Source organism: Fringilla coelebs (assembly GCF_963513975.1).
Source record: "Fringilla coelebs genome assembly, chromosome: 32".
NCBI lineage: Eukaryota > Metazoa > Chordata > Aves > Passeriformes > Fringillidae > Fringilla > Fringilla coelebs.
In genome coordinates this window covers 455,564-469,087 of record NC_140058.1, presented here as the reverse complement: position 1 = coordinate 469,087, position 13,524 = coordinate 455,564, and the positions used below count along the sequence as shown (strand labels likewise).

At 59.6% G+C, this 13,524-nt stretch overlaps 1 protein-coding gene across 1 annotated transcript in view; it reads left to right on the top strand.

Annotated features, from left to right (window-relative positions):
• The window catches only part of LOC311164386 (proto-oncogene vav-like), a gene marked incomplete at its 3' end in the record, with an annotated part of 44,959 nt that overhangs the window by 3,875 nt on the left and 27,560 nt on the right, over positions 1–13,524 (top strand). Inside the window, 9 exon segments of the mRNA XM_084223825.1 lie at positions 942–1,058; positions 1,148–1,206; positions 1,968–2,033; positions 3,837–3,945; positions 5,102–5,191; positions 6,679–6,747; positions 9,393–9,499; positions 12,270–12,366; positions 13,408–13,503. Of these exon segments, the coding sequence (XP_084079951.1) occupies positions 942–1,058; positions 1,148–1,206; positions 1,968–2,033; positions 3,837–3,945; positions 5,102–5,191; positions 6,679–6,747; positions 9,393–9,499; positions 12,270–12,366; positions 13,408–13,503 (810 nt within the window).

Below are 13,524 nucleotides of genomic sequence, written 5' to 3'. Positions count from 1 at the left end.
TGATGGCAGTGCCACCATTGGTGACAATGGTGGTGATGGTGATGGGGGTGACAATGACAATGCTGGTGGTGGTGATGGCACCAAGGGGGTGACAAGGACAAGGACAATAACTGAAGGAGTGACAATGACGATGACGATGATGGTGGCAATGTTCACAGGGTTGACAATGACGATGATGATGATGGTGGCAATGTTCAGGGGGTGACAATGACAATGACAGCAGCGGTGACAGAGATGATGGCAGCACCATCATTGGTGACAACGGTGGTGACTGGGGTGACAATGACAATGTGGGTGGTGGTGATGGCACCAAGGGGGTGACAAGGACAGGGACACTCTTTGATGGGGTGACAATGACGATGACGATGATGGTGGCAATGTTCAAGGGGTTGACAATGACAATGACAGCAGCAGTGACAGAGATGATGGCAGTGCCATCATTGGTGACAACGGAGGTGATGGTGGTGACAATGACAATGCTGGTGGTGGGGATGGCACCAAGGGGGTGACCAGGACAGGGACAATCATTGACGGGGTGACAATGACGATGATGATGATGGTGGCAATATTCAGGGGGTTGACAATGACAATGGCAGCAGCGGTGACAGAGATGATGGCAGTGCCATCATTGGTGACAACAGTGGTGAATGGGGTGACAATGACAATGCTGGTGGTGGTGATGGCGCCAAGGGGGTGACAAGGACAGGGACAATCGTTGACAGGGTGACAATGACAATGATGATGATGGTGGCAACGTTCACGGGGTTGACAATGACAATGACAGCAGCGGTGACAGAGATGATGTCACCATTGGTGACAACGGCGGTCACAACTATGGAGAGCCCAAGGCGCTGATTTTGATGGTGACAACGGGGGGTGCCAGGGATGACGGAGGTGACACCGGTGACACCGGTGACACTGGTGCCACCGCGCCACCGCAGTTCCTGTGCCTGAGGAACATCCGCACCTTCCTGACCGCCTGCGCTGACAAATTCGGGCTCCCCAAGCACCGGCTCTTCGGCGCCTTCGACCTCTTCGACGTCCAGGACTTCGGCAAGGTGGGCTCGGGGGTCCGGCCGTCCCGGGGGGCGGGACCCGGGGGTCCGGGTCACCCCTCAGTGCCCCGATGTCACCTCTGTGTCCCCAGGTGATTGAGACGCTCTCAACGCTCTCCTGGACGCCCATCGCGCAGAGCAAAGGGTTCACGTGAGTGGACAGGGCACAGGTGTCCGTCCCTGAGCGTCCAGGTGTCCGTCCCTGAGCGTCCAGGTGTCCATCCCTGAGCGTCCAGGTGTCCGTCCCTGAGTGTCCAGGTGTCCGTCCCCTCGCTGGGGGACCCCAGGGTCCAGTCCCTGAGGGACCCCGGGGTCCAGTCCCAGTGTCCAGTCCCAGTGTCCGGTCCCCAAGGATCAGCAGTATCCAGTCCAAGTGTCCAGTCCCAGTGTCCAGTCCCAGTGTCCCCAAGGGTCAGCAGTGTCCAGTCCCAGTGTCCAGTCCCAGTGTCCCCAAGGGTCAGCAGTGTCCAGTCCCAGTGTCCGGTCCCAGTGTCCTGTCCCCAAGGGTCAGCAGTGTCCAGTCCAAGTGTCCAGTCCCAGTGTCCAGTCCCAGTGTCCCCAAGGGTCAGCAGTGTCCAGTCCCAGTGTCCAGTCCCAGTGTCCAGTCCCCGAGGGTCGCTGCTGTCCAGTCCCAGTGTCCAGTCCCAGTGTCCCCGAGGGTCAGCAGTGTCCAGTCCCAGTGTCCAGTGTCCCCAAGGGTCAGCAGTGTCCAGTCCCAGTGTCCAGTCCCAGTGTCCAGTCCCAGTCTCAGTGTCCCCGAGGGTCAGCAGTGTCCAGTCCCAGTGTCCAGTGTCCCCAAGGGCCAGCAGTGTCCAGTCCCAGTGTCCAGTCCCAGTGTCCAGTCTCAGTGTCCCCAAGGGTCACTGCTGTCCAGTCCCCGAGGGTCAGCAGTGTCCGGCCGTGTCCCCTCAGGCCATTCCCGTCCGAGGACAGCGTTGGGGATGATGACATTTACAGCGGCCTCTCCGACCTCATCGAGTGAGTGCTGGGGTCACTGGGGTCACTGGGGTCACTGGGGTCACTGGGGTCACTGGGGTCACTGGGGTCACTGGGGACACTGGGGTCACTGGGGTCACTGGGGACACTGGGGTCACTGGGGTCACTGGGGTCACTGGGGGCTACTGGGGGTGGCACTGGGGTCACTGGGGTCACTGGGGGCTACTGGGGGTGGCACTGGGGTCACTGGGGTCACTGGGGTCACTGGGGACACTGTGGGTGGCACTGGGGTCACTGGGGTCACCGGCGTCACTGGGGTCACTGGGGGCTACTGGGGGTGGCACTGGGTCACTGGGGTGGCACTGGGGGTGGCACTGGGGGTGGCACTGGGTCACTGGGGTGGCACTGGGGTCACTGGGGTCACTGGGGGTGGCACTGGGGTCACTGGGGGTGGCACTGGGGGTGGCACTGGGGACACTGGGGGTGGCACTGGGGTCACTGGGGTCACTGGGGGTGGCACTGGGGTCACTGGGGACACTGGGGGTGGCACTGGGGTCACTGGGGGTGGCACTGGGGGTGGCACTGGGGGTGGCACTGGGGGTGGCACTGGGGTCACTGGGGTCACTGGGGGTGGCACTGGGGGTGGCACTGGGGTCACTGGGGGTGGCACTGGGGTCACTGGGGACACTGGGGGTGGCACTGGGGTCACTGGGGGTGGCACTGGGGGTGGCACTGGGGGTGGCACTGGGGTCACTGGGGGTGGCACTGGGGTCACTGGGGGTGGCACTGGGGGTGGCACTGGGGTCACTGGGGACACTGGGGGTGGCACTGGGGTCACTGGGGGTGGCACTGGGGGTGGCACTGGGGGTGGCACTGGGGGTGGCACTGGGGTCACTGGGGTCACTGGGGTCACTGGGGGTGGCACTGGGGTCACTGGGGACACTGGGGGTGGCACTGGGGTCACTGGGGGTGGCACTGGGGGTGGCACTGGGGGTGGCGCTGGGGACAATCAGGGTCATTTGGGGACAATCAGGGACATTTGGTGACCCTGAGGGATTTTGGGGTCTCAGGGGCTACTGGGGAGGTACTGGGGGCTACTGGGAGGTACTGGGGGCTACTGGGGTCACTGGGGGTGGCATTGGGGTGGCATTGGGTACAAAGAGGGACATTTGGGGACATTGGGGGGGCATTGGGGACAATCAGGGACATTTGGGGTCATCGTGGGATTTTGGGGACAATCAGGGACATTTGGGGACAATCAGGGACATTTGGGGACCCCGAGGGATTTTTGGGGGACATTAATGGATCTGTGGGGGGTACAGGGGGATATTTGGGGACAATCAGGGACACTTGGGGACATCGTGGGATTTTGGGGACAATCAGGGACATTTGGGGACATTGTGGTGGCATTGGGGACAATCAGGGACATTTGGGGTCATCGTGGGATTTTGGGGACAATCAGGGACATTTGGGGACAATCAGGGACATTTGGGGACCCCGAGGGATTTTTGGGGGACATTAATGGATCTGTGGGGGGTACAGGGGGATATTTGGGGACAATCAGGGACACTTGGGGACATCGTGGGATTTTGGGGACAATCAGGGACATTTGGGGACATTGTGGTGGCATTGGGGACAATCAGGGACATTTGGGGACCCCGAGGGATTTTTGGGGGGACATTAATGGATCTGTGGCGGGTACAGGGGGACATTTGGGGACATTTGGGGACCCCCGTGGGCTTTGGGGACAATCAGGGGCCCCCGAGGGATTCTGGGGGTCTCCGGGGGGGTGTCCCCAATGTCCCCAAGTGTCCCCAAGTGTCCCCAACGTCCCCACGCCCGCAGTGACACGGCCGAGGAGGATGACGAGCTCTACGACTGCGTCGAGGCCGAAGGCGACGACGGCGACGACGTCTACGAGGACCTGATGAGGGTGGAGCCCCCCCCGGCCGCGGTGGGTGGGACCCCCGCCCCCCAAAAACAGATGGGAACCCCAAAATATCGGGGAACCCCAAAAAACAGCTGGGAGCCCCCCCCGGCCGCGGTGGGTGGGACCCCCGCCCCCCAAAAACGGATGGGAACCCCCAAATGAGCTGGGAACCCCCAAAAATATCGGGGAACCCCCAAAAAACAGATGGGAGTCCCCAAAACCACCTGGGGCCACCCTCCAGACACACCTGTGTCACCTGCCTGGACACCTGTGTCACCTCTGTGCACACCTGTGTCCCTCCCTGGCCATCACTGGGACTGTCCCCGCTGTCCCCTCTGTCCCCTCTGTCCCCTTTGTCCCCTGTGTCCCCTTTGTCCCCTTTGTCCCCTGTGTCCCCTGTGTCCCCATGTCCCCACTGTCCCTTGTGTCCCCTCTGTCCCCTTGTCCCCACAGAAGAGGGTGGGTCCTGATTGTCTCCTCTGTCCCCCGTGTCCCCTGTGTCCCCTCTGTCCCCACAGAAGGGGTGTTCCTGATTGTCCCCACTGTCCCCTCTGTTCCCTCTGTCTCTTGTCCCCACAGAAGGAGGGATTCCTGATTGTCCCCTCTGTCCCCTCTGTCCCCTCTGTCCCCTCTGTCCCTTGTCCCCACAGAAGGGGGGTTCCTGATTGTCCCCTGTGTCCCTTTTGTCCCCTCTGTCCCCACAGAAGGGGGGTTCCTGATTGTCCCCTGTGTCCCCTGTGTCCCTTTTGTCCCCTCTGTCCCCACAGAAGGGGGGTTCCTGATTGTCCCCTGTGTCCCTTTTGTCCCCTCTGTCCCCACAGAAGGGGGGTTCCTGATTGTCCCCTGTGTCCCCTGTGTCCCTTTTGTCCCCTCTGTCCCCACAGAAGGGGGGTTCCTGATTGTCCCTTTTGTCCCCTCTGTCCCCACAGAAGGGGGTGGGTCCTGATTGTCCCCTCTGTCCCCTCTGTCCCCTGTGTCCCCACAGAAGGGGGTGGGTCCTGATTGTCCCCTCTGTCCCCACAGAAGGGGGGTGTTCCTGATTGTCCCTTTTGTCCCCTCTGTCCCCACAGAAGGGGGGTTCCTGATTGTCCCCACTGTCCCTTTTGTCCCCTCTGTCCCCACAGAAGGGGGTGGGTCCTGATTGTCCCCTCTGTCCCCTCTGTCCCCTCTGTCCCCACAGAAGGGCGCCGTGGACCGGCGGCTCTGCTGCCTCCAGGAGCTGCGGCAGACGGAGGAGAGATACACGGAGACCCTGGAGGCCATCTGCCAGGTGGGGACATTGGGGACACCTTGGGGACATTGGGGACATTGGGGACATGGGGCCACATTGGGGACACTGGGGACATTGAGGGGATTGGGGATACTGGGGACATTGGGGACATTGGGGACACTGGGGACATTGGGGACATTGGGGACATTGGATACACGGAGACCCTGGAGTCCATCTGCCAGGTGGGGACACTGGGGACATTGGGGACATTGGGGACATCGGGGAGATTGGGGACATTGGATACACGGAGACCCTGGAGTCCATCTCCCAGGTGGGGACAGTGGGGACACCTTGGGGACACAGGGGACACTGGGGACATTGGGGACATTGGGGACACGGAGACCCTGGAGTCCATCTGCCAGGTGGGGACATTGGGGACATTGGGGACACTGGGGACATCGGGGACATTGGAGACACTGGGGACATCGGGGACATTGGGGACATTGGGGACATTGGGGGTGTTGGGGACATCGGGGACATTGGGGACAGTGGGGACAGTGGGGACATTTGGGACACTGGGGACAGTGGGGACAGTGGGGACATTGGGTACACGGAGACCCTGGAGTCCATCTGCCAGGTGGGGACACTGGGGACATTGGGGACATTGGGGACACTGGGGACACTGGGGACATTGGGGACATTGGGGACACTGGGGACATTGGGGACATCGGGGACATTGGGGACACGGAGACCCTGGAGTCCATCTGCCAGGTGGGGACATTGGGGACACCTTGGGGACATTGGGGACATTGGGGACATGGGGCCACATTGGGGACACTGGGGACATTGAGGGGATTGGGGATACTGGGGACATTGGGGACATTGGGGACATCGGGGACATTGGGGACACTGGGGACACGGAGACCCTGGAGTCCATCTGCCAGGTGGGGACACCTTGGGGACACTGGGGACATTGAGGGCATTGGGGACATTGGGGACATTGGGGACATTGGGGACATCGGGGACACTGGGTACACAGAGACCCTGGAGTCCATCTGCCAGGTGGGGACAGTGGGGACACCTTGGGGACAGTGGGGACATTGGGGACATTGGGGACATTGGGGACATTGGGGACATCGGGGACACTGGGGACATTGGGGACATTGAGGGGATGGCGGATACTGGGGACATTGGGGACATTGGGGACATTGGATACACGGAGACCCTGGAGTCCATCTGCCAGGTGGGGACACTGGGGACATTGGGGACATTGGGGACATTGGGGGTGTTGGGGACATTGGGGACATTGGGGACATTGGGGACACTGGAGTCCATCTGCCAGGTGGGGACACCTTGGGGACATTGGGGACATTGGGGACATTGGGGGTGTTGGGGACATTGGGGACATCGGGGACATTGGGGACACCGGGGACAGAGGTGGCCGCACGGGACCTCCCAGTGCTCCCAGTAATGGGCGGTGTCCCCTCGTGTCCCCTGGTGTCACCCGATGTCCCCTGATGTCCCCTGATGTCCCCTGATGTCCCCAGCACTTCCTGCGGCCACTGCGGCACTTCCTGAGCCCCCGGGACATGGAGAGCGTCTTCATCAACGTGGAGGTGACAGTGGGGACAGGGACAGGGGACAGGGACAGGGGGACATGGAGAGCGTCTTCATCAACGTGGAGGTGACAGAGGGGACAGGGACAGGGGACAATGGGGACAGGGACAGGGGACAGGGACAGGGGGACATGGAGAGCGTCTTCATCAACGTGGAGGTGACAGAGGGGACAGGGACAGGGGACAATGGGGACAGGGACAGGGGACAGGGACAGGGGGACATGGAGAGCGTCTTCATCAACGTGGAGGTGACAATGGGGACAGGGACAGGGACAGGGGACAATGGGGACAATGGGGACAGGGGACAATGGGGACAGTGGGGACAGGGGACAGGGACAGGGGACAGGGGGACATGGAGAGCGTCTTCATCAACGTGGAGGTGACATTGGGGACAGGGACAGGGACAGGGGACAGGGGGACAGAGGGACACTGACCAGTGACACCAGTGACACCAGTGACACCAGTAACCCCTCCCAGTCCCCCCTCTCAGCACTCCCAGTCCCCCCCCAGTGATCCCAGCGCTCCCAGTAACCCCTCCCAGTCCCCTCCCAGTATCTCCCAGTGCTCCCAGTCCCCGCTCCCAGTCCCCGCTCCCAGTCCCCTCCCAGTAACCCCTCCCCCAAGTGCTCCCAGTGCTCCCAGTAACCCCTCCCAGCGCTCCCAGTGCTCCCAGTGCTCCCAATCCCCCCTCCCAGTGCTCCCAGTGCTCCCAGTAACCCCTCCCAGCGCTCCCAGTGCTCCCAGTGCTCCCAATCCCCCCTCCCAGTGCTCCCAGTGCTCCCAGTAACCCCTCCCAGCGCTCCCAGTGCTCCCAGTCCTCATCTCCCAGCACTCCCAGTCGGCTCCCAGTGCTCCCAGTCCCCTCTCCCAGTACTCCCGTGCTCCCAGTGCTCCCAGTCCCCCCTCCCAATGCTCCCAGTGCTCCCAGTTCCCTCTCCCAGTGCTCCCAGTAACCCCTTCCAGCACTCCCAGTCCCCTCCCAGTGCTCCCAGTCCCCCCTCCCAATGCTCCCAGTGCTCCCAGTTCCCTCTCCCAGTGCTCCCAGTAACCCCTTCCAGCACTCCCAGTCCCCTCCCAGTGCTCCCAGTCCCCCCTCCCAATGCTCCCAGTGCTCCCAGTTCCCTCTCCCAGTGCTCCCAGTAACCCCTTCCAGCACTCCCAGTCCCCTCCCAGTGCTCCCAGTCCCCCCTCCCAGCGGTCCCAGTGCTCCCAGCGCTCCCAGCGCTCCCAGTCCCCCCAGTCCCCCCCCCGCCCAGTGCTCCCAGTCCCCTCCCAGTGCTCCCAGTCCCCTCTCCCAGCGCTCCCAGTCCCCTCCCAGTGTTCCCAGCGCTCCCAGTGCTCCCAGTGCTCCCAGTAACCCCTCCCAGTGCTCCCAGTCCCCCCTCCCAGCGCTCCCAGTGCTCCCAGTGCTCCCAATCCCCCCTCCCAGTGCTCCCAGTGCTCCCAGTCCCCCCTCCCAGCGCTCCCAGTGCTCCCAGTCCCCATCTCCCAGCACTCCCAGTCCGCTGCCAGTGCTCCCAGTCCCCTCTCCCACTACTCCCAGTGCTCCCAGCGCTCCCAGTCCCCTCTCCCAGTACTCCCAGTCCTCTCCCAGTGCTCCCAGTCCCCTCTCCCAGTACTCCCAGTCCTCTCCCAGTGCTCCCAGTCCCCCCCCCAGCGCGCCCAGTGCTCCCAGTCCCCCCAGTCCCCCCTCCCAGTGCTCCCAGTGCTCCCAGTAATCCCTCCCAGTGCTCCCAGTAACCCCTTCCAGCACTCCCAGTCCCCTCCCAGTGCTCCCAGTTCCCCCTCCCAGCGCTCCCAGTCCCCTCTCCCAGTGCTCCCAGTGCTCCCAGTGCTCCCAGTCCCCTCCCATTCCCCCCTCCCAGCGCTCCCAGTCCCCTCTCCCAGTGTTCCCAGTGCTCCCAGTCCCCCCAGTCCCCCCTCCCAGTGCTCCCAGTCCCCATCTCCCAGCACTCCCAGTCCGCTCCCAGTGCTCCCAGTCCCCTCTCAGTGCTCCCAGTGCTCCCAGTGCTCCCAGTCGCCCCTCCCAATGCTCCCAGTGCTCCCAGTTCCCTCTCCCAGTGCTCCCAGTAACCCCTTCCAGCACTCCCAGTCCCCTCCCAGTGCTCCCAGTCCCCCCTCCCAGCGCTCCCAGTGCTCCCAGTTCCCTCTCCCAGTGCTCCCAGTCCCCCCTCCCAGCGCTCCCAGTGCTCCCAGTCCCCCCTCCCAGCGCTCCCAGTGCTCCCAGCGCTCCCAGCGCTCCCAGTCCCCCCAGTCCCCCCTCCCAGCGCTCCCAGTCCCCTCTCCCAGCACTCCCAGTTCCCCCTCCCAGCGCTCCCAGTGCTCCCAGTGCTCCCAGCGCTCCCAGTCCCCTCTCCCAGCGCTCCCAGTCCCCTCTCCCAGCGCTCCCAGCGCTCCCAGTCCCCTCTCCCAGTGCTCCCAGCGTTCCCAGTCCCCCCTCCCAGCGCTCCCAGTCCCCCCTCCCATTCCTCCAGTCCCTGCTCCCAGCGCTCCCAGTGCTCCCAGTGCTCCCAGTCCCCCCTCCCAGTGCTCCCAGCGCTCCCAGTGCTCCCAGTCCCCTCCCACTCCCCTCCCAGTCCCCCCAGTCCCCCCTCCCAGTCCCCTCCCAGTCCTCTCCCAGTGCTCCCAGTAACCCCAGTCCGCAGGAGCTGCTGGAGCTCCATCGCCGGTTCCTGGGGGAGCTGCGGGGGGCGCTGGGGGGGCCCGGGGGGGGGCGGGCGCTGCCCCCCCTGTTCCTGCAGTACAAGGAGAGGTACGGGGGGGTTTGGGGGGGATCCTGGGGGGATTTGGGGGGGTTTGGGGGGTCCTGGGAGGATTTGGGGGGTCCTGGGGGGATTTGGGAGGGGTTTTGTAGGGGTTTGAGGGGGATTTGGGGGGGATTTGGGGGGGTTTGGGGGGTCCTGGGGGGGATTTGGGATGGTCTTGGGGGGATTTGGGGGGGTTTGGGGGGGTCCTGGGGGGGATCCTGGGGGGTTTGGGAGGGTTTGGGGGGGGTCCTGAGGGGATTTGGGGGGTCCTGAGGGGGGGCAGGCGCTGCCCCCCCTGTTCCTGCAGTACAAGGAGAGGTACGGGGGGATCCTGGGGGGGATCCTGGGGGGAATTTGGGGGGGTCCTGGGGGGGGGGGGAGGGAATTTGGGGGGGGTTGGGAGGGTCTTGGGAAGATTTGGGGGGGGTTGGGGGGGTTTGAGGGGGATTTGGGGGTCCTGGGGGGGATTTGGGGGGGTTTGGGGAGAATTTGGGTGGTCCTGGGGGGATTTGGGGGGGTCTTGGGGGGATCTGGGGGGGATTTGGGGGGTCCTGGGGGGATTTGGGGGGAATCTGGGGGGTCCTGGGGGGGGTTGAGGGGGATTTGGGGGGGATTTGGGGGGATTTGGGGGGGTCCTGGGGGGATTTGGGGGGGTCCTGGGGGGGGGGCGGGCGCTGCCCCCCCTGTTCCTGCAGTACAAGGAGAGGTACGGGGGGCTGCGGGGGATCCTGGGGGGATTTGGGGGGAATTTGGGGGGTCCTGGGGGGGTCCTGGGGGGATTTGGGGGGGTCCTGGGGGGATTTGGGGGGGTTTAGGGGGTCCTGGGGGGATTTGGGAGGGTCTTGGGGGGATTTGGGGGGGATTTGGGGGGGTTCTGGGGGGATTTGGGGTGGTCCTGGGGGGGATTTGGGGGGTCTTGGGGGGGTTTGGGAGGATCCTGGGGGGATTTGGGGGGGGGGTTGGGGGGGTCCTAGGGGGATTTGGGGGAGTTTTGGAGGGGTTTGAGGGGGTCCTGAGGGGCTTTGGGGGGATTTGGGGGTGTCCTAGGGGGGTTTGGGAAGGATTTGGGGGGGTCCTGAGGGGGATTTTGGGGGGGTCTGGGGGGATTTTGGGGGTCCTGAAGGGAGTTTGGGGCATTTGAGGGGATTTTGGGGGGGTCCTGAGGGGATTTGTTGGATTTGGGATTTTGGGTGGATTTTGGTTGAATTTTGTTGGATTTTGTGTGGATTTTGTTGGATTTTGAAAATTTTTTTTTTTACTCTTTGTGTTGGATTTTGGGCAGATTTTGGGTGATTTTTGTTTGATTTTTGAATTTTGATGGATTGATGGATTTTCAGTGCATTTTGTTGGATTTTCAATGAATTTTATCGGATTTTGTTGGATTTTGGGTGAATTGTGTTGGATTTTGTTGGAGTTTGGGCAGATTTGGGGTGAATTTTGTTTGATTTTGGTTGGATTTTGGTTGAATTTTGTTGGATTTTGTAATTTTTTTTACTTTTTTGTGAATTTTGTTGGATTATGTTGGATTTTAGTTGGATTTTGTTGGAATTTTCTTGGATTTTGTTTGAATTTGGTTGGATTTTGGTTGAATTTTGTTGGATTTTATTGAATTTGGATGAATTTGTTTGGATTTTGGTTGGATTTGGTTGGATTTGGTTGGATTTTGAATTAATTTTGCAGGATTTGGTTGAATTTTGTTGGATTTGGTTGGATTTTGGGTGAATTTGGTTGGATTTTGTTGGAATTTGGTTGAATTTTGTTGGATTTGGTTGGATTTTGGGTGAATTTGTTTGGATTTTCAGTGAATTTTATTGGATTTTGTTGGAATTTTGTTGGATTTTGGTTGGATTTTGTTGGAATTTTGTTGGATCTTGGGTGAATTGTGTTGGATTTTGTTAGAATTTTGTTGGATTTTGTGTCAATTTTTTTGGATTTTGTTGGAATTTTGTTGGATTTTAGTCCGATTTGTTTTTATTTTTGGTAGAATTTTGTTGGAATTTGGTTGAATTTTTTTTTTATTTTGTTGGAATTTGGTTGGATTTTGGGTGAATTTTATTGGATTTTGGGTTCCCCCCCAGGTTCCTGCTCTACGGCCGCTACTGCAGCCAGGGGGATTTTGGGTGGATTTTGGGTGAATTTTCTTGGATTTTGGTTGTATTTTGTTGGAATTTGGTTGGAATTGGTTGGAATTTTGTAGGATTATGTTGGATTTTGTTGGATTTTGGGTGAATTTTATTGGATTTTGGGTTTCCCCCAGGTTCCTGCTCTACGGCCGCTACTGCAGCCAGGGGCATTTTGTTGGATTTTGGTTGAATTTTGTTGGATTTTGGGTGGATTTCGTTGGAATATGGTTGGATTTTGGGTGAATTTTATTGGATTTTGGTTGAATTTGGTTGGATTTTGGTATAATATGCTTGGATTTTGAGTGTATTTTGTTGGTTTTTGTTGGATTTTGAGTGAATTTGGTTGGATTTTGTGTGAATTTGGTTGGATTTTGGTTTCATTTTGTTGGATTTTGGTTGAAATTGGTTGGATTTTGGGTGAATTTGTTTGGATTTTCGGTGAATTTTATTGGATTTTGTTGGAATTTTGTTGGATTTTGGGTGAATTTTGGTTGGATTTTGTTGGAATTTGTTGGATTTTGGTTAGATTTTGTTGGATTTTGTCCGATTTTTTTTACTTTTTTGTGAATTTTGTTGGATTTTGGTTGAATTTTGCTGGAATTTGGGCAGAATTTGGGTGAATTTTATTGAATTTTGGGTTTTTTCCCCCCAGGTTTCTGCTCTACGGCCGCTACTGCAGCCAGGTGGAAGCGGCCGCGCGCCGCCTGGACCAGCTCTCCACCTGCACCGACCTGCGCATGAAGCTCCAGGTGCGCCCCAAAAACCCCAAAACCGCCCCAAAATCCTTCCCCACCTCTCCATGAATCCCCAAAATCCAAAAAAATCCCCAGAAACCCCAAAACCCCCCCAAAAATCCCACCCAAACCCCTCCAAAATCCCCTCAAATTTCTCCACGAAACTCCAGATGAGCCCCCCAAAAAACCCAAAAAAAACCAAAAAACCCCAAAAAACCCCAAAATCCTTCCCCACCTCTCCATGAATCCCCAAAACCCCCCAAAAATCCCCAGAAACCCAAAAACCCCCCCAAAAATCCCACTCAAAACCCCCCAAAATCCCCTCAAATTTCTCCAAGAAACTCCAAATGAGCCCCCCCAAAAAAAAACCAAAATCCCCCCAAAAAACCCCAAAAAACCCCAAAAACCCAAAAAACCCCAAATTCCACAAAATCTTTCCTGACCTCTCCAAGAATCCCCAAAATCCCCCCAAAAATGCCCAGAAACCCCAAAACCCCCCAAAAAATCCCACCCAAAACCCCCCCAAATCCCCTTACTGGACCACACGGTGCCGGCTGGCGGTGACTGTCCCCACCTGTCCCCAGTGTCCCCGATGTCCCCAGTGTTCCCAATGTCCCCAATGTCCCCCAATGTCCCCAATGTCCCCAATGTCCCCACTGTCCCCAATGTCCCTAAATGTCCCCAGAGTGTCCCCAGAGTGTCCTCAGTGTCCCCACTGTCCCCACCTGTCCCCCCGTCCCCAGTGTCCCCCAGTGTCCCCAATGTCCCTTCTGTCCCCAATGTCCCCGATGTCCCCAGTGTCCCCAATGTCCCCAATGTCCCCACCTGTCCCCAATGTCCCCACTGTCCCCACTGTCCCCACTGTCCCCACTGTCCCCGATGTCCCCAATCCCCCCCACTGTCCCCACCTGTCCCCACTGTCCCCATTCCCCCCAATCCCCCCACTGTCCCCAATCCCCCCACTGTCCCCAATGTCCCCAAATGTCCCCACTGTCCCCCACTGTCCCCCATGTCCCCAATCCCCCCCACTGTCCCCTCTGTCCCCTCTGTCCCCAGGAGTGCTCCCAGCGCGCCACCAACGGCCGCTTCACCCTGCGGGACCTCCTGATGGTGCCCATGCAGAGGGTGCTGAAATATCACCTGCTGCTGCAGGTGACACACCTGGGGACACAC